The 19,462-nt window shown below is 36.4% G+C and overlaps 3 protein-coding genes across 3 annotated transcripts; all 3 read right to left on the bottom strand.

Moving 5' to 3' along the window:
* Positions 1-717: 717 nt before the first annotated feature.
* Positions 718-8,210, bottom strand: LOC110704865 (putative receptor-like protein kinase At3g47110). Its single transcript, XM_021882680.1, has 4 exons — positions 7,184-8,210; positions 6,730-7,082; positions 1,302-4,008; positions 718-1,121 (listed from the first exon to the last, which is right to left on the bottom strand). Exons 1-4 carry the CDS (start codon positions 8,112-8,114, stop codon positions 736-738), a joined length of 4,377 nt encoding a protein of 1,458 aa, XP_021738372.1. The 5' UTR covers positions 8,115-8,210; the 3' UTR covers positions 718-735.
* A 46-nt stretch (positions 8,211-8,256) lies between these two features.
* LOC110704867 (LRR receptor-like serine/threonine-protein kinase EFR) lies at positions 8,257-9,853 on the bottom strand. The gene is made up of 2 exons (XM_021882681.1): positions 8,383-9,853; positions 8,257-8,279 (listed from the first exon to the last, which is right to left on the bottom strand). Exons 1-2 carry the CDS (start codon positions 9,851-9,853, stop codon positions 8,257-8,259), a joined length of 1,494 nt encoding a protein of 497 aa, XP_021738373.1.
* A 351-nt stretch (positions 9,854-10,204) lies between these two features.
* Positions 10,205-17,852, bottom strand: LOC110705044 (protein TIC 62, chloroplastic-like). The gene is made up of 15 exons (XM_021882868.1): positions 17,579-17,852; positions 16,216-16,333; positions 16,047-16,119; positions 15,334-15,382; positions 15,033-15,209; positions 14,364-14,445; positions 14,177-14,249; positions 13,964-14,074; positions 13,548-13,700; positions 12,767-12,868; positions 12,549-12,685; positions 12,018-12,209; positions 11,767-11,943; positions 11,172-11,372; positions 10,205-10,566 (listed from the first exon to the last, which is right to left on the bottom strand). The coding sequence occupies exons 1-15, from the start codon at positions 17,763-17,765 to the stop codon at positions 10,512-10,514; spliced, it is 1,887 nt and encodes a 628-aa protein (XP_021738560.1). The 5' UTR covers positions 17,766-17,852; the 3' UTR covers positions 10,205-10,511.
* Between the last annotated feature and the right edge of the window lie 1,610 nt (positions 17,853-19,462).

A 19,462-nucleotide genomic window follows, 5' to 3' on the forward strand; every position in this document is an offset into this window, starting at 1 on the left:
GCTCTCCTTTCCTGTTATGCTTTCAAGTAAGATATGATCAAGATGTTTTGCTGTGACACAATGTCTAGAGTTCTAGACTGATCTGGCATAAACTAATCAGAAAAGCTTTCTGAATTAACACTGACAGGTTGTCACAGGTATAACAAAGGTATTCGTAAATTATCATATTCTGCATAATATTTAAGGAAAATGTCAACATTCTACAATTGCTACATCATCCATCAGCCATAGTATATCCAATTGTTCATCAAAAAACAAAAAAAGAAAGATAAGATGGCCACACATAGCAACATCATGCTATATATACCATGAAACAATGCAAGTGTGTAGATAATTAAAGCACTGTTTTGCTGAAGATGCAACAACAGTTGTCCTAGCTTGTGGCACTTTCTGCAACAACTTCCCAGCATAGATGTTATGATGGCACGCAAATGGCATAAATTAAGAGTTAAATCCTTTTAAACAAGTGCAACATGGAAACATCATTTCACCATTACAAGAAAATTGAGATTTTATATTCATCTTCTTTCTTACAGTTTAGAAGTACTAAGTATATCACAGCTAAGTTACACTTACAATTATTGCAGACATTGAAAGAAATTATATTCAAAAAATGAACTGGATACACAGAAAAGTGTAAATCTTCCACATAAACATATTCCTTTAGAAACTTAAGAAGTAAACATGAATCAGTCTTATAGAGAGGTTTTCAATTATCATGCAGTTGGTAGAATGTTACCCACTAGAGTCTCTGCTTTGTCCCAATAGATGAGTTCCGTGCAAGCTTTTCCTGATTGATGATAGCTTTCCAGCAACATCACTCATGTTCATCCTTTCTTGTGGAAGCTCAGCAGAGCAAGAAAGGGCTATTTCAAGTAAGGATATCAAGGCCTCCAATGTCATAGTATTAGTGTTCTCCTCACTTACTATATCTACAAGAAGAGCATGATCTAGAATATCAGTCACCCGCCCAGACAAAGCTTCTTTCACATAATGATGTAGGCTTAGGCCTCTGTTAAACGTGTCACTGGTTGGCCTACGGCCAATAAATATTTCCAATAAAAGGATCCCAAAGCTATAGACATCGCCATATGTAGACAATTCATTTCCCATACCGTACTCTGCATCAATTTGTACCTCAGATGTTGATCATAAGACGTGAAAAGAGATTGTTTAAAATGCTTCTAAAAATAAAAGGAAAACCTTATAGTAATGCATCTATATACCATAGAATAGTAATCACAAATAAAAAGGGAGTGGGATGGTCAAATGGGTGAGGGGGTAGGGAGCCAGTTAGGTACCTGGAGGAGTGTAGCCAATAGTTCCTCTTATTCCAAAAGAGCTGAACTCACTCACAAAAGAGTTACTAATGTCTTTTGATAAGAATTTGGCCAATCCAAAGTCACCAACATGTGCAACCATTTCTTCATCAAGGAGAACATTGCTTGGCTTGAGGTCACAATGAACAATAGGTGTACCATAACGATGATGAAGATACTCCAAAGCAAAAGCAACATCAATTGCTATATCTAATCTTTGATGAAGATTTAACTTCCTTAACCCAACATTTGTGTCCTGGGCCCTGCTAATTGCCTCTACTGGATACAACCAATCATCCAAACTCCCATTTACCATGTACTCGTAAACTAAAGCCTTAAAATCATTTCCCTGATAATCAATACTTGAACATACTGTCATCACCTTAACAAGATTCCGATGTCTGATGTTCGGCAAGATACAGCATTCAGCCATGAAACTTTTGGAAACACCATGGTTCACCAGGTTAAATACCTTAACGGCAACAGTAATTTCACTGCCTTCATGATCTAGCACTCCCTTGTATACAACCCCAGAAATTCCACTGCCAATGATGTTTTCAGAAGAGAACCCATTTGTAGCTTTTAGAAGGGTTTGGTAAGAGAATTCAGGAAATGAACTTTCTGAATCATGGGAAGCTTTGGGTTCCTTCCTTCTGTAGCAAAAAACAAACCCAAATACAAAGCCCACCAGAAAGATAATTCCAAAAATCCCTGATACAATTGCAATTATTAATCTGAATCTGTGGCTCCGTCTACCTTCCTGAATGTTTTTGAAATTGCATTTAGGAAGCTTTAATTTAGGTATACCTCCACAGAGGCCAGTATTTCCAGACACTGAAACACCAGATTTATTGTTGAAGACTCCACCAGTGGGTACTCGTCCCTCAAGGTTATTGAAAGACAAATTTAGTACCTGCAACGGAAGGCTTACCAAAAATTCTGGAACTTGACCAGACAAATTGTTCCTTGACATATCTAACTCATGAAGACCCTTTAAGGTTTCTAAAGTTTGCGGAATGGCACCTTGGAAAAAGTTCCCCTCCAAGTGTAAGGAATCTAAAAGTATACAAGCACTAAAACTGCTTGGAAGTTCCCCCTTGAGCCTGTTTTCAGCAACATCAAAGTTCTCCAGATTGATTAACTTTCCAACTTCCTCCGGAAGAACTCCAGTTAAGTGGTTATAAGACAGAAAGAGTCCGGTGGACAAAGAGGAGAGACTAAAAATTTGTGATGGTATACTGCCATTTAGATTGTTTTGAGAAAGATCCAATCCTATCAGGTTCCTACAATTTCCTAAACCTAAGGGAATTTGACCTTCAAGATTGTTTTGAGCAAGTTGAAGAACATTCAACTTGGTTAAGTTCCCAATTGCAGATGGTATGTACCCTGACAAATGGTTTTCAGTTAAATCTAATTCAACTATACTTTGGAGCTTCCCTATTTCCTTTGGAATAACACCAGAGAGCTGATTTCTAAAAGCACCAATGTACTGCAAATCTGCTAGGTTTTCTATGCAATTTGGAATCTGTCCAGCTATGTTATTTAGCTGAAATCCTAAAAATGAAAGCTTTGTAAAATTGCAAATAGCTCTAGGAAATTTTCCTGCAAAATTGTTTTTACTTATGACAAAGACTTGTAACATGGTGGCATTGATCAAAGAAGACATAAAGTTCAAATCTTCAGCTTGGCCCAACCCAAGGAAATTATTGCCTATGTTAACACGAGTAAGCTTTCCCAAATTGTGCAAAGACGGGACTGTACCTAGAAGACTGTTTGAAGGCAATTGAAGATATTCTAGGTTTGTGGAATTAGATATTGATGCAGGTATGGGTCCGGTGAATCTATTTTTTCCTAGGGATAATGCTTGGAGCTGTGGAAGAGTGATGCCTATATTTGAAGGGAGAATTCCTTCTAGATCATTCTCTCCTAAATCTAGAATTGTCATGGAAGAGAGGTTGAAGATTGAGGATGGGACTGTTTCAGACAACTTATTAACGCCTAATGCAAGAACGGATATGTTGGTCAGTTTCCCAAGGCTAACTGGGATCCTCCCAACCAAGTTGTTTCTGGCAGCATATAGCTCAACAAGTGATGATAGGTTCCCAAAAGATGAAGGGATGGTTCCTGTCAAATTGTTCATGGACAAGTCAATATACTGAAGCTGTGTCAAGAAACCAAGCTCGGGTGGAAGTCTTCCAACCAGCCTGTTATTAAAAATGTCCAGCTGAATAAGACTGGAACAGCTAGAAATATTTGATGGGATTTCCCCTGCAATGGAATTATTACCAAGCAAAAGATACTGCAACCTACGCAAACGACCAATTTCAGAAGGGATGGTTCCACTTAAAGTATTACTTTGGAGGTTCAACACCCTAAGAAAGCTTAAGTTTCCTATACTAGGAGAAAGAATACCTGTGAGCTTCAACGATTGGAGGTCCAACACCATCACCCTCTGGTGCCTACGACCACAGCTAATCCCATACCAGTTACAAAAGTGGATTGTATCATTCCATGACCTCATAACTCCAACAGGGTCATTGATTTCGGCTTTGATTTCAAGTAAGGCCAGCCGGTCTGACTCATTGTTCCTGGCAATGGCAGAACCAAGGTGGCATAACAAAATGCCAAACATGACTATACATAACACAAAGCGTGATACAAGTGGATTCATGGATTTTAGTGAAGATTTCTAACAGAAGGAGTGTTATGTATGTGCTACTAATAATGCTTTCAATCACAAATAATAGCGAAATCAGAAATCAAAGTCCACTATAAGTAACAATCAAGTTGCTTGCTTAAAACCCAAGCTCTTTAAATACAATCTTTATTATTTGGTCTAAATTATTTGCTGCAATTAACTTCCTTTGAGGACAAAGTTGCTAGTGTGAAATCCAGATTTTTTATAGACGGTCTTATTATTTGGTCTAAATAATTGGCTGCACCTTATCTTATGCTTATGACTAAATGAGCACTAATTAAATCTCTACCCGAAATTTGAGCACATAGACCGAATAATATATAGTTTTTCACGATATACACTCACCCCTAGAATTGATCCTTTCCAGCTAACAAAATCACATTTGACTGAAAACCAATAGAAAACAATTGATGCCAAAATTTCTTGAATCACTAATAAGAAACATAACAATCATTTACTTGTCCTCTACTCATTAATAACACCAACTTTTTCGCCTCTTAGGTGAGGGCGTGAGACGGACTTACAATAACTTATTACTCCATAATAGACTTATAGTTATCAGACTTATTGCGAAAATAAAAAATTACTTTATACAAAATTTTGTCTGTTACCGAAATAATCAAATCTTCGATTTTTTTTATTATTATTTTTTTTAATCCTTGACTAATTTAGGGATTGATAAAATAATGTTATACACAATTTGCACATTTGAGACCTATCAATTCCTTAGCTAATTAGCTAGCGCTAAACAACAGGGTCAATATACTTAATCTTAATTAAAATGATAATTTGCATGAAACAATTATTTTTGCAGATTATAAAGATGAATTCGTCATTTCCAGGGTCAATATACTTAATTTAATGAACAACGAATGCTTAAATAATGCAATTGTATCGAAAAGAATCTAAATTATAATGCCACAAAATTAAATATCAAAAAAATCACCGAAAATCGAAGAATTGCATTATTAAATTTTAACAATTTAGTGAAAATAGATGGATTGATGCATGTAATGAAACAGAGTAGTTAGGTGTGAGAACTAACCAAGGATGAAATTTGTTGTTACAATTCAGATGGCGGAGGAGCTCCAATGGCGGCGCGTTTCTGACGCGCCGTCGTCGGGCCAGCGGAAGTCAGCCATTTGCAGACGCAGTGAGCTTAGGGAGATGAAAGTTATGTCGGTTCGTGTGGTGTGGACCGTTGGGGGCTTAAGAGAACATAATTAGTAAATTAGGCCCTTGGGTTTGGAATGATATGACCATATGGGCAGCACAAGGTGGCCCGTGTTAGCGGATTAGTGTCTACATAGTCTTACTAAAGTTTAGAATGTCAAATTAAGGGTGCAGTTCGAGTTTGAATTGGCTATAAGGTTTTGACATGTCATGTCAAAAATCATGTGATGTTTGGTCAATATGATTATTTGGTGTAGATTTATATGTTGTACGGGTAGCTAAATGTGGCCTGCATTAGCCAATTAGTGCTTATAGAGTCTTGCTAGAGTTAATAACTGTCAAATCAAGAGTGTTGTTCAAGTTCGAATTGGCTATGAACAGGTCAGGTCATGTTAGGTCAAAAATAAGGTGATGTTTGTTCAATATGTTCATTTGGTGTAGATTGATATCACCATATGGGCAGCTTAATGTTGCCCGCATTAGCCGATTAGTGACTATAGAGTCTTGCTAGAGTTTAGAGCTGTCAAATCAAGTGTGTGGTTTGAGTTTGAATTGGCTATAAACAGGTGATAATGTGTCAAATATTGGGTGAATGTTTGGAATATGTTCATTTGGGTTGAATTGGACAGGGATTATGAATTCGATTGCAGCATTTAGTCATATGCAATTTGCAAATATAGCTTAGGCTTTGTCACGAATCAACTCATCATTCGAAAATCAACTTGTCATGTTTCCTAGAATAAGTAATCTTTCAACATATGAAAATTTATTTTCGTGAATTTCACACAAGAACAACATTAAAATAAATAAATAAATACCCTATAAGTCTATCACTGTTACTGTAAGAAAATGACAATATATTTTTCTTTCAGTTACAATAGAGGTCTTACATCACCTATTGAATAAACTACCACTTCAACATAACAAAACAAACAGGATACCAACTAGAGAACTAGAAAAAACAAGTCTTAATTTCTAAGTCACATTTTTCACAATAGCAGGAAGTGATGAGAACTGTACCCCATTTAGAAAGTATCATATGCTATTTGAGCTAAAACATCAGTAAAAGAAAAATAGGAACGCAGAAAATTAAGTTCTTCATGACTGCTTCTTTGCTCCTCTGATCGCAAGTTCGTTCATTTCAGTGTCCACTGCTGTCTAAACTTAATCCCTACAATGTATGTCTTCATTACTAGCTTTGTATTCTGGAAATATAAAGTGCATATTTTTAGGACTCTTACTCCCATTACTGAAATACTTTCAAAAAGACTTCTATTCAAATGAAGTTTCTGTCTGAAAGATTTTTGTCTGCACCACAGACTTGTCCAACTTGGTACGGCATCATATTTATGTACCTTCAGCCTAATCAGGATAATAAAATTAAGTTCAGAGTTATCTATATAGTAAAAAAAAAATTATCATGAAATTATACTACTAGTAAAAAGTAAATAGAATCTCATCTAAAATAGTGGTAGTTCTTTATAGTTAATTAATAACATTGAAAAAAGAAGTATGATTAGAAATTTTACCAGCTAGTTATCTCCTTTGTAAGAGTTTGCCCTTGATTGATGATAGTTTTGTAGCAACATCACTCATATTCAACCTTTCTCGAGGGAGCTCAGTAGAGCAAGAAAGTGCGGTCCTAAGTACAGAAATCAAGGCATTCAATATCATAGTGCTATTGTTCTCTTCTACAGCTATTTCTTCAAGAAGTGCATTATCTAATATTTCAGAAACCTTGTCAGGCAATGCTGCTTCCACAAAGTGACGGAGGCTCAAGCCGTCATTGAACATGTCATCAGTTGGCCTCTTTCCTGTAAACATTTCAAGTAAAAGGATCCCAAAACTGTAGACATCGCCACATATAGACACCTCATTACCCGAGCCATATTCTGCAAATCAAAACTCCAATGTTATCAAATTTCAAATGTGGGATGAAAATTCACATGTTATAAGGTGCAGGATAACAGTTACAGTCCAGTTAGTTAGTTACCTGGAGGAGCATAACCAATAGTTCCCCTTAGTCCAACTGAACTAGACTGCTGAGAGTTGTCAATGTCTTCTAAGACCAGGAACTTGGCTAGCCCAAAATCACTAACATGTGCAACCAAATCACTATCAAGGAGAACATTACTCGGCTTGAGGTCACAGTGAACCACAGATGGAACACAACTGTGATGAAGATACTCCAAGGCAAAAGCAACATCAACTGCTACATCAAGTCGTTGGCAAAGATTTAAGCTTTTTGGTGTATGATTCGCGTCCTGAATTCTATTGGTTGCTTGTGTTGGATGCAACCAATCATCCAGACTTCCATTTATCATGTACTCATAAACTAAAGCTTTAAAATCATTTCCTTGATAATCAACACTTGAACAAGCAGTTACAATCTTAATGAGATTTCGATGTCTCATGCTTCGTAGGACCTCACATTCAGCCATGAAGCTTTTAAAAGCACCAGCATGCTCAAGTTTGAATACTTTGACAGCAACTATTTTTCCATCTTGATCATTGAGGATTCCCTTGTATACAACTCCAAAGGAACCATAACCAAGCAAATTGTTAGAAGAAAACCCTTCTGTAGCTTTTAAAAGGAATTGATAAGACATATTCGGAAAATCTTCCAAATCATCTGAAGTTGCGAGTTCCTTGGTTTTTTTTCTATAACAGCATATATAAATTGATACAGATAACACCAGAAAAATAGCTCCAAGAACCCCCAAGAGAATTGGCAGAATTAACCTCAGCCTATGGCTTGATCTTCTTGTCTTGGACTTCACAAAATTGCATCTAGGCAGCTTTAGCTTAGCTATGCCACCACACAGCCTATTGTTTCCAGTTACGAAAACAGCAGATATATTACTGAAGACACCACTGGTGGGAACTTCACCTTTAAGCATAACATTGTCCGATAGATTCAGCATTTGCAATGGGAGGCTCACCAGAAACTTTGGGATTTCACCTGATAAATTGTTCTGCGACAAATCAAGAATGCGGAGACCCTTCAATGTCTGCAAAGCAGTAGGAATACCGCCTTGGAATAAGTTCCTCCCATGTATAGGATTTCTAATGCAATGCAACCACGTAGACTGCTTGGAATTGCACCTGATAGCATGTTTCCAGAAATATCAAGAGCCGCCAGATTGTTTAATTGCCCAATTTCTTCAGGGAGAGATCCAGTAAGGCGGTTACTAGATAGATCAAGCGCAATAGATAAGGTGGAGAGACTAAGAATTGATGAGGGTATCCTGCCACTAAGATTATTTTGTGAAAGAGCTAATCCTAGAAGATTTCTGCAATTTCCTAGAGATAAGGGTATGTGTCCCTGAAGATTGTTTTGAGACAGTTGAAGAACAGTTATCTTGGTTAAGTTTCCAATTGAGGAGGGTATATCCCCAGATAATTGGTTGATACTCAAGTCTAGTTCATTCAGATTTTGAAGTTTTCCGATACCCTGTGGAATGACCCCGGAAAGTTGGCTCCCCCAACCGTTAAATATCTGCAACTCTACAAGACTTTCTATGCATGTTGGAATTTTCCCAGCTATCCTGTTGCTCTCAAATTTCAAAAATGTAAGCGTTGAGAAATTACAAATGATTTTTGGTAGTATTCCTTTGAAATTATTTGGACCAATATCCAACCATTGTAACATGGTGGCATTGGCCAAGGAAGAAACAAAGTCTAAATCAGTAGCTTCGCCACTGCCTAGGGAGTTATCACCTATGACAAGGTCAGTAAGCCAATGTAACTTTTGTAAAGAAGGAACTGGTCCTTGAAGATAGTTCTCGGACATTTGGAGAACTCCGATATTAGAAGAATTAGAGATTGAAGCAGGGATGAGTCCAGTGAATTGGTTCCCAGCTATGGATAAGAACTGGAGATAAGGAAGAGTGTTGCCTAAATCCGAAGGAAGGTGTCCCTCTAAGTCATTACTACCTAAATCTAATTTTGCCAGGAATGAAAGGTTAAAAATCGACAAAGGGACTATTCCAGACAGCATGTTGGAACCTAATGCTAAAATGGTGAGATTTTTCAAATTTCCTAGGTCGTCTGGGATCTTCTCAACCAAGTTGTTTCCACCCAGATGGAGCATACTAAGAGATGATAAGTTTCCTAGAGAGGAAGGAATGGTACCTGTCAAGTTGTTTGTGGATAAGTCAAGGCAAAGTAGATGTAACAAGAAACCAAACCCGGGAGGGATCCTTCCCACCAACTTGTTGCGGCTAGCTCCCAGCTCAAAAAGGCTAGAACAACGCGATATATTGGAAGGAATTTCCCCTGCAATGGAATTATTAGTGAGCAAGAGAGACTGCAAGTTGTGTAAACGACCAACCTCAGGAGGAATTGTGCCGCCAAAACTGTTATTCTGAAGGTTCAACACTTTGAGGAAACTTAGATTTCCTACATAAGGAGAGAGTGAGCCTCTGAGCTTCAAAGAGTGCAGGTCCAATTCCACCACTCTCTTGTTCTGATAACCACATGTAACTCCATGCCACCCACAAAAATGGAGGCTGTCATTCCATGAGTTCATCACGCTGAAAGGATCATCGGTTATCTTATCTTTGCCTTCAAGCAGTGCTAATCTGTCTGTTTCAATATTCGCCGCACTGAGAAACTGAAGAAAACAAAACAAAGCAGTAGCACAGGAAATCAAGCGATACATGGATGAGTTATGTTTTAGAATTAGAATTTTTCTAGAGATAAAGACAGTAGGTGTGATACAAATGGAGCTGGAAGGTCAGAAACTGCTTACTTTTTATTTACTAAGTTTTGCAATAAAAAATAATTCATCCAAATTGCAATAATAAAAATATTTCTTTTAAGAATCTTCCCATGCTGCTCAAAAAGGCATGATTTTTATTATTTCAGGCAAGTATGAGATATTTGACCACGACCAAAATGCTGGAATTCAACCACCAGAAAGTTCACCAACCACTGCAACTGAGCACTTTGGTTTATACATACACTGTATTAGAAACCAGACAACAGCATATTTAAGGAGATCATTCATCAATGACGTTTGAATGCGATACCAAATTTAAGATAAAAAAATAAGCTTCCCTGAAGTTTGAAATTCTCTCATGGACTATACATGTATACACAATAGCACAACAGATCCCTTCACTTTAACACGTAATTAAAATACACATTTTAGTTATCAGTCTGATGGAAATTGTAACTTTTACATCAAAAAATATTCATTGGCTTTCCAGATGCAACAGAGAATTAACAGGAAGTTTTCAGTTCATCAAAATGGAGATAGACTGAATTTCAACAGCGTGTTAGTAATCCCTTGGTTGGCAGTAACCGCTCTAGAATAGTTAGTTATTCCCTGCTGAAGGCATTGGACTACTTGGTGGCTTCATATCGTCATACCTTCATCCAAAAAAAGAACAGGATGTCAGCAGGCAACACATTGTGGTCCGGAAATAAGCTCTAAGTGAAAATTTTGGTATTCTATTCCAACTACTCGGTATGACTTACTCCCATCCCTTATTCAACCATAATGCTGATGAATAAATAGTGGAGCGCATTGTGCGAAATTCAGCATAGGCATTTATTTTATCTAAGTAAGGGAAGGGTAGGTGTTGAATCCTATTTGCTATAAATAGATGCTTAAACTAAAGACCATATAATACTAAACTACAGTAATAAAAAATATTCACCTATACGGCTACACCAGATTACCAAATAATTATACTACAGTGAAATGTCTTTAACTAGCTAGCAGCTAAGCCTCAATGAGTTACAATAAGGCTAACATACAACTTTAAAGACATTATAATTAAATACTTCTTTCAATTCCTCAAATCAGTTGAGTAACCACCACCTTTCCAGAAAGTAAGACTGGATTTTTGTTCTCAGGACTATATGCGTGCATATTCAGTTTAGTATTCTAGCAAGATGAGAAATTTCTTCGCCATTGAAATGGTAAAACAGAAAATATTTGGAAAAAAACAGATTGAATGTGATGGACTCACGTTGTATACGGTGAAAGTGGTCTTGGCTTTGGCTGTGCAGAAGTTTGCTCATTCCCTGCATTTTGTGCTTCAATAGATTCAACTGGACCATTATTTGACAAGCTAGCTGTCTGCAATTCAGCACCATCCGAGGCCGTGGAAGTGGCCAATGAATTAGGAGCTGTTGGGGTTGGCGAAGTAGGGGGCTTCAAGTCTTCATATCTGCAAGGAAAAGAGTAACCAATTTTCTGATTAGCTATTTTTCCAAATAAATTATGAGTTCAAAAGGGAATCTCAAATGCTGTGTGTAAAGATGAAAGCCAGCTACTAACTAGCTAAATGGTTTAACTAAATTATGATCCATATAATAAAAACTTCAAGAAGGCATTTCTATGATGCGGTTAAATGAAGCCAAAATACAAAGGGCATCTTGACGAAAGCAATTGAGAGTAAATGTGAGGGAAATATGCATATATATGAGCAAATTACCTATGGTAATCTAGTTTCTTCACTTCCTATTAAAACGTACTACAGTATTACATTTCTACACATGTTTGATGACAATCACAAGACTTCACCACCCTCAGGATATCAGCATGTGACTGCAAAGACTTACACAGGGAATGGTGAGTGGTAAAAAATCAATTCCTCTTGAACATCTTCTGCCAAGGATCCATTTCCATCAATGAACTGTGGTACACCATCCACAGGTGTTGAAGTCTCCAAAGATTCTTCACGAGAGTTACCAGGAGGAGATGGGCTTGGAGAGCTGGGAGGCTTCAGATCCTCATAGCTGTTCATAAAAGACAGAGAAGTCAAGGGTGTTTTTGCTAGCACAAGCCAGATATATTGGATGATATAACTTACGCAGTATAAGGAGAAAGAGGCTGCAATTTCTGCGATTCCACTGTAGATGTCTCAGCAATATCAACCTCTGTTACTGAAACACTAGTTGAGGTATCTGGCGCAACAGTCTCTGCAGTGTCAAGCTCAATTTGCTTAGCTTGACCACTAGGTGCAGTTGGGCATGGCGATGAAGGTGGCTTTAAGTCATCATACCTGAAAGTTTATGAATGGAGTCACAATTAAGGCTTTAGATAATGTGGGGGAGGGGGGGGCGGGTGATGGTATAGCTTGGTTAAATAAACTGTATCTGAAATAATATAAGCAGTAGTTGTGGTCTGAAAAGGATTTGCAAATTTGCAAAGGTTCCTTTCCTAGACATATGTCAGGCCATGAGAAAGGCATACTCAATTTTATCACTACCAACATGTTGCTTTAAAAACAATGACCAGCAGCTGAAAGGTCTAAAGTCCAAACTGTGTCTCAGTAAGTCATATGCCAATGTGTTAAATACTTTTAGAAATATACAACATGCTGCATTATAAAGACAATTACATTGTGTAGGGAGACAAAGGCCTGGCCAGAACATTTATGTCTTGAACTGATTCTTTCTCAATTACGTCAGTTGGTATCTCACTGATGAAACTTTTGGCAGTTTCTGCTTCAAGTGTCTTAGTTATAGCATCCAATTCCTGATAATGAAACCATTGATGAGAAAATGATTGGCCAAAACTATCTATAACAGATAGGAGACAGAAATGTGAAGACCTTGCCTCTAATTTTTCTTTTGAGAGTTCCTCTTTAAGAGTGTTTGCTGCCTCAGCTATCACGCTTGTTTTGGGTGAGGCTACAGATGTCCGAGGAGATTCTGATATCTGATTATGAAAAGCAATTTCTTATCAGTCATCCCTTAATAAGTGTAACCCCCCTGCCCAAAGTATTTATAGAAGATTCAGTGGTAAGGATCTAAGGGGTAATGTCTAAAAAAAGGTCATTTTTTTCTCTGGATTACTAATAATAGGTAAAACCATAATTCTTCAACTACAATTCCATCTAAACAACTAATCATCCCATAACTCTCAAGTTGAAACCTCCTACTAAATGTGATTGGGACCTGACTCAACATATGATGGCCAAAAGTTCGCAATAGAATAGACCATCTTATTAATACAATAATACCAATCAAGGAGAAGGAAGATGATACCTTGTGAAAACTATTAGAAATACTCTTACGTATGTGCCAATATTTTATTCATTCACCAAATCTTACTAGCAGCTAAAAATAGAGCTTGACTTCTAAATTAACCATACAACTGCCAATGCTCCCAAGATAATCAATGTCATATATCTTGTTCGATGTCTGCAAGCCCAAAACAAACTGATATCTATTCCAAATTTTGCTAAAAAGACACTTTTCAGGTTACAGGTTCCTTCAGAAGGGTGAAGCTAACTTGCTAAGTGAAGGCCCAAATGAAGAATCAACGAATGAGCTGTTAGGAACTTAGGGTTATTCATTTCAGGTTTCTTTTTTTTAGGGAGGAGGCATTGTTTTACCTCTGTTTTCTGTAATTCTTCCCGTTTAGATGGGATCTTCGTAAGGAGATCTGTCATAGGAGTTAATGGTGCAGTTGTTTCAGCAACTACTTCCACTATTTTGCAGTAAGAAAGACTTCGGTTTTGTGCCATAGTTGCTAAGAGTTCTGCCACCTGCACTTAACTGATAGAGTTTCATTATCTAGGAAAACCAAATTTATAGTAACAAGATCTTGAAAAGCTTCAGCCAGAAATTATAAATCATAGCAGCAAGTACATGCCTGAAATTATCTAAGAAAAAACAAATTAAGTATATCCTTCGATGGTTGAATGAAAAATTTTGGAGTAATGTTAGACTAATAAAGCATTTTTTTTGATGAATGAAGCCATGAAGGGCTACCGGCTACATCACATAGCAAGGAGTACGATTAGTATACCTGCAGATTTGAGACTAAGCCTCCAAATAAAGTGTCCTCCTGTGCAAGGGTCAGGTTATGAGTTTCCTTGAAACTATCAGTAGGCCTTTCCATACCTCCCGGTCTCACAATCTGGAAATAACCACATGTACATTCATTAGAAGATGACTGACAAAGGATTACCACCTAACCTTGCAAGGTAGCACAGTGCCACAGTAGCACAGTAGCACTCACTGTGTAGGGAAGACCACTAGCTATGAGCGCTTCTTCTGCCTTCCTCTTCCAGCACAGCACTCCCCAAAACAAACTTGAGCAGGAAGAAAAGAGTTACTTCCACAATCAATATGAGGTATATCAATTTTCTTTAATTTAGCTGAAGTATTTGTAAGATTCAAAAGGTGCATAAAAATTGTCTTCTTACTTTAATACAGCTGCAGGAAATCCAAATTTGTTCGTTCCCAGGGAAGTAACCAGAATAAAATGGTTTACTTTTGTAGCAGTTGCTGTATGTCAGATAAACAAGAATAATCAGTCGTGAATTTATCATCGAAAAATTCCTCTAATTAATGCATTTCTTCAGTAAGTCAAACAGAACAGCATTAACATCACCCCTTCTCTAAAGAGGCTTCTACTATGGCAGGGTAAGAGTGTCATATGAACACAACTTTTAAACCCTGCAATATTCTAATTCATCCTTGATCTGAAATGCAACAACCATCTCCCACTTCATAGTAAGAAAGAAGAGCAGATAGTTTATAATCCATATATCACAGAGCAATTTGATGCAAAGGCAAAGGATAGATAAAAGGACAGTTATTTAGAAACTCAATGTCTACCAAATTGATGGTTCTTTAACTACATGACGTACATATTTCAGTTCTGAGGGGAAACTGATCAATGCAATATAGATTTTTTGTATAATTGACCATGTCATAGGGGATTGGATAAGATTAGTTTGAAAGTTTCATGTATATGATTCTTAACTGTTTATTATTGTAGTATTGTATTTGCAGCAAGAGTTTCCACATGAGAAACAAGTATGAGAAAATGTCAATAACCATAGTTCATTTTAATTTAAATGCTGACTTGCCTGCATCAACGAGGTTTTTGGTAGCTAGAAAATCAATACGATAGGGTCCAGTCACATCGAAAATTTCCTTCTCACTGGCACCTATGCAACATATGACCACAGAAGCTCTACCCAGTGCTGGAACAATCTGTTCAGGCTTTTCTAGATCACATTCCACAATTTCAAGCATCTCTATTGCTGGGCTAAACACCAAAAGTAATCTGTTATTAGTGCAAGCCTGATTCTCAAGTAATATATCTTCTGCAATTATGCTACTGGTTTCATTTAACCATATATTGTTGTTCTAGTGCATTCCACTTACGTTCACGTCCTTTTGTGGTATCTGTGTCCACCTTCAACTGTTTAACACTCTGCAAATCACCACAAGGTCATTGTAGCGTTAAGACACTTCATCAGAAGGTTTTTTTTTTTTTTAACCAGACAATAAACTCTTCTGTGGTTTTTAATATACATCCCAATAGAGTTTGGCAAGTTTTTTTCCAGTATGTTACCAAATCTGCATCTCCCAACCCCACGAGGATCTTTGTGAGGTCGGAGAAAACATATAGCTTTCATTTTAACATTTTGTAGTAATATTTCTTACACTAACTTTTAAAAAAATCGGGTGTGCAATAATTATTGTACATCCACTATAAAGATAGACTAGATTGATCAAAAGTTACCCCTAAAATAAATAAAAGTTACCCTAATATGCATAAAAGTAATCCAATACAAATAAAAATTATTAGTAAAGAATCACATTTTAAATGACTAAAAATCAATTATTTGTGATTAAATGTAATTAAATTACCATTATAAAACTTTTCTTATTGTCTATTTATATAAAAATTGTATTATGCTAAAAGTTACCCAAAAAAAGGCAAAAAGTTACCCTAAAATTAGGTAAAAGTTACCTTATACTGCTCGATGTATAGTAAAATTAGTGTAAACCGGATGTATACAAAAGTTTATGGAAGGGAGGTAAGAAAAAATTGCTATTATCAAAATTGAACTCCTTGTAAGAGGAAAACATACTTGGACCAGACTTTCTGCTCGCTGTGCACTCCTGACTCCAGCTTTTACTCGGTATCCTAGTTTCAAGAGCTCTCTGGGAAAAATTTAGAAACTCAAACAGTCAAACCACAAGTTTAAAAGGTCAACTTCTAAGAAATCGTCATTGAGTTCTTTGACTAAGGCTTCTAACCTTACAGTTCGTGAGCCAACTTTACCAGTTGCACCAGCAACAAATACAACATCTTCCTCTTTGGAATCAAGATTCTCTGTAGTTGCCTCAACTGTTGAAGAGCTGAATCTTATAGCACCTAGCAAAAATGCAAGTTCACTGTATGACGAAATAAGTTTTGGACAAAATGTGAATATAAAATTATAAATCCAAATTGGAACAATTAATTACAAAAGTTTTAAGAGCTCAATCTAGTACCATCTTGTGATGGTGAATTGGTCCATTTAAACACTATTACAAAAGTAAGTCATTTTCTAACAAGTATTAATCATTAGAACACTTGAGCCCACTTAAAAGTTTAATAAGTTATCATCAGTACAATACTCAGAACAACTTCAGGTGCATATTCTTAGCCACGTTTTGGGGAACACATGAAGTATAATGGGCCTGAAATTACTGCAATTTTATATTATCGTGATTATAATTTATTTATTATTTATATAATGAATCACGGGTATTTGATTACAAATTAAACAACAATCTTATTAGTGGGAGAGTTAGTGAGTTATCCCTCATCTACACAGCTTATAATTGGTATGACTGTATGAGCACATAACTCGAATCTCCCACTTTAAGCGAGCTCATGTCTCTCTTTATTTGATCAGTACTTCCCGCACAATATCTTCTACTCTTCACATACTAAACTCAAAGTAAGCTAGCTTAATTATAGTTTATATCTAAGTAACTAACCTCCAAACTTCTCAAGTGTCTTCCATCACAATCTCTTTTTCTTCCACCCACATAAATCTTCAAAAATGTTCCTAGCACTTCTTAGTCTCATTCCTAGAACTTTCAATCACATTATACTTTTTAGCATACTCCAAGCCTACAAAATTCCATAACATCCAATTCTTTATTTTTTACATACTCCAAACCATCAAATTTCCATAAAATTTTTTAAAACTTCCAAACCTACACAATCTTATAATAAGTTACAAAAATCTAATTCCAGACTGTTCTATAATTATTTGAACACACATTGTATCTATGTGACTGTCCATTACCCTGAAGAAGCTTTAACCTAACAAAAGTCATACTTGATCACATTCACATATTCATCACCCATTCCTAATTCTCAAACTATCTACTCAGATTATTCATCAAAAACATTCAATTTGAGTTACAAATGCATAAAGATAATTCAAAATTCAACAACAACAAAAAAATAACCAATGTACCTGGTTGTCCACCCAAATTCAATTAAAAAAAATCAATTGAACAAAAATAACACATTAAATTAAAGTAATAAAAAACTGAACTTTACACAATTACACAAAAAATAATCAGAAACCCACATTATAATTTCACAAGAAAAAGTTCATACCAGATGATAATTGAGCTTTAAAGTATGATTTCTGGAAACTTCTAGCACCTGGGTATTTCGTAGGACTGGGAAATTTGATGAACCGATCATAAAGATAACATTTTTTTACGAAATTACTTCGAAATAATAGCGGGGTAGGTAGATTAGTTAAAGGAGACAATGAATGTTGTAAGGAATGAAGCTCCATTTGAGAATAAATTGAAAGAATTTTGCATGTATTTCTTGGGTTCCCGCTATTTCAAACTCAACACTCAAGAATAGAAGTGTAGGAGTAATAATCTCCTTAAATTCTTGAGTTTAAAGACTCATCAAGATATGATTGGGACAATTGGGTCCTCACTACACTTACAAATTGTGGTTGAGATGTGTATTCTAAATTTTGTTTGGGCCACTTAGGTTTTTTTGGTATCTCTTCTTTAATTCTTTTAATCCATTCTCCATTTTGTGTTATTTTTGTTGTTGAAGGTTCATAAAGACGTACCGAGTATATTGATCAAAATATTGATGGTTATTGTTAAAGTTAATTATCGATTTTATATTATTTCGTGACAAATATATGTTTATCTTTAACAATAAAAGATGAAAAAATGTGCACTACAATAATTAATGATGAAAAATGAATAAATCAAATCTTGATTCAGTGGCAAGGGCGGACTTTTTGTGAGTCTCATAATGACTTGGCCTCGTAAACATTTTTGGGAAAAAAAAGTTGAGTTGACCTATAATATTGTATAAGTATTTGCTTAACTTTAACTAATTCACTAAAGAGAAGAAGAGTAGAAGTTATGTAACTAGAGCTGGTTATGGGGTAGGATAGCCTAGAGGTGATAAAAAATCGGGCCGTGCCTTAACACAATTTCTCATGCCCAAACCCGTAAAAAAGTAGCGGGCTTGTCGGGCCAAAATGGGCTTTTCGGGCTTTTTCGAGCCGAGATCGGTTTTTTAACTAAAAATGTGTTTTTATACTTGCCCAAACCCGCCCTATTTCCGAGGCGGGCCAATGTTGATCACATCTAGGATAGCCTAATGATAATAAGGTTAGGGTCAAGCTTAAAGGGATTTTAATTGACAGGGCCTTTCATGGACAGGGCTCTCATTAGGTAGGGTCAATATAGAGCCAAAATGTTTTTCCAATTTAATTAATAAAGAAATAAGATAATGTAAAAATAATTACATAGGTAAATTTGTATTCATATATACTTAATAATGGCTTTGTCCAATATTTATTTAAATTGATATTTTGTAGGCCCGTTCATTATTGACATGTGACCCGCATTGGCCTGACCCAATATTGGCCCTATAAAATATGACCCTCTTTAACTCGACTCACAACCGACATGTATCAATATAGAGCAGAAAATACCCTTGGATACACCTTACACCCACCAATTTAAGTAAATTATTTAATTACCAAGATCTCCTTAGTCAATTAAAACTCATGAGAATACTTCGCATAGTCAAAGACTAACAACTTGAGATTCTTTAGAATTTCATTTAGGAAAAATTGATTTTTGCTACCTATCAAACACATCAAATTGAATTTTGCTACCTATCAAAACTTTTATTTTATTTTGCTACCTAACATATGCCCTTTTTTAAAATTTTGCTACCATTGAACGGAATCCGTTAAGTGGGTCCATAACGACACGTGTCGTGTTATTATTGGCCAAAAAAAAAAAAAAAAAACCTAAACTACCCAGCCACCACCCCCTTCCCCCCCAACTCACCACACCCCTCCCCGAAACCACCACCCGCGTCGCACCACCAGCCCCAACCCCCTCCCTTTCCCGCAACTGCGTCGCCCCCAAAAACCCAAAACCCTCGTCCCAAAAAACGGCCAAGAATCTGGCCTTAAAAGGCCGAAATCGGCCGGTTAAGGCCGCT

This window comes from Chenopodium quinoa, unplaced genomic scaffold, assembly GCF_001683475.1.
Source record: "Chenopodium quinoa cultivar QQ74 unplaced genomic scaffold, ASM168347v1, whole genome shotgun sequence".
Lineage (NCBI taxonomy): Eukaryota > Viridiplantae > Streptophyta > Magnoliopsida > Caryophyllales > Amaranthaceae > Chenopodium > Chenopodium quinoa.

Coding starts and splice junctions, on each gene's coding strand:
- LOC110704867 (XM_021882681.1), bottom strand. CDS start 9,853: ATGTATCGCTTGATTTCCTGTGCTACTGCTTTGTTTTGTTTTCTTCAG. Junction 8,280..8,382: donor TATTGCGCTTGATCTATCTA/GTAACCGCCTTA, acceptor AATTCCAAGCAG/TCTACGTGGTTGCATTGCAT.
- LOC110705044 (XM_021882868.1), bottom strand. CDS start 17,765: ATGGAGCTTCATTCCTTACAACATTCATTGTCTCCTTTAACTAATCTA. Junction 13,701..13,963: donor GCTTAGTCTCAAATCTGCAG/GTATACTAATCG, acceptor AGTTAAGTGCAG/GTGGCAGAACTCTTAGCAAC. Junction 12,686..12,766: donor TCTCAAAAGAAAAATTAGAG/GCAAGGTCTTCA, acceptor TTTCATTATCAG/GAATTGGATGCTATAACTAA.
- LOC110704865 (XM_021882680.1), bottom strand. CDS start 8,114: ATGCTGAATCTATCGGACAATGTTATGCTTAAAGGTGAAGTTCCCACC. Junction 7,083..7,183: donor TATTGGTTATGCTCCTCCAG/GTAACTAACTAA, acceptor TTTGATTTGCAG/AATATGGCTCGGGTAATGAG. Junction 4,009..6,729: donor GCAAACTCTTACAAAGGAGA/TAACTAGCTGGT, acceptor TCCTTCTGTTAG/AAATCTTCACTAAAATCCAT.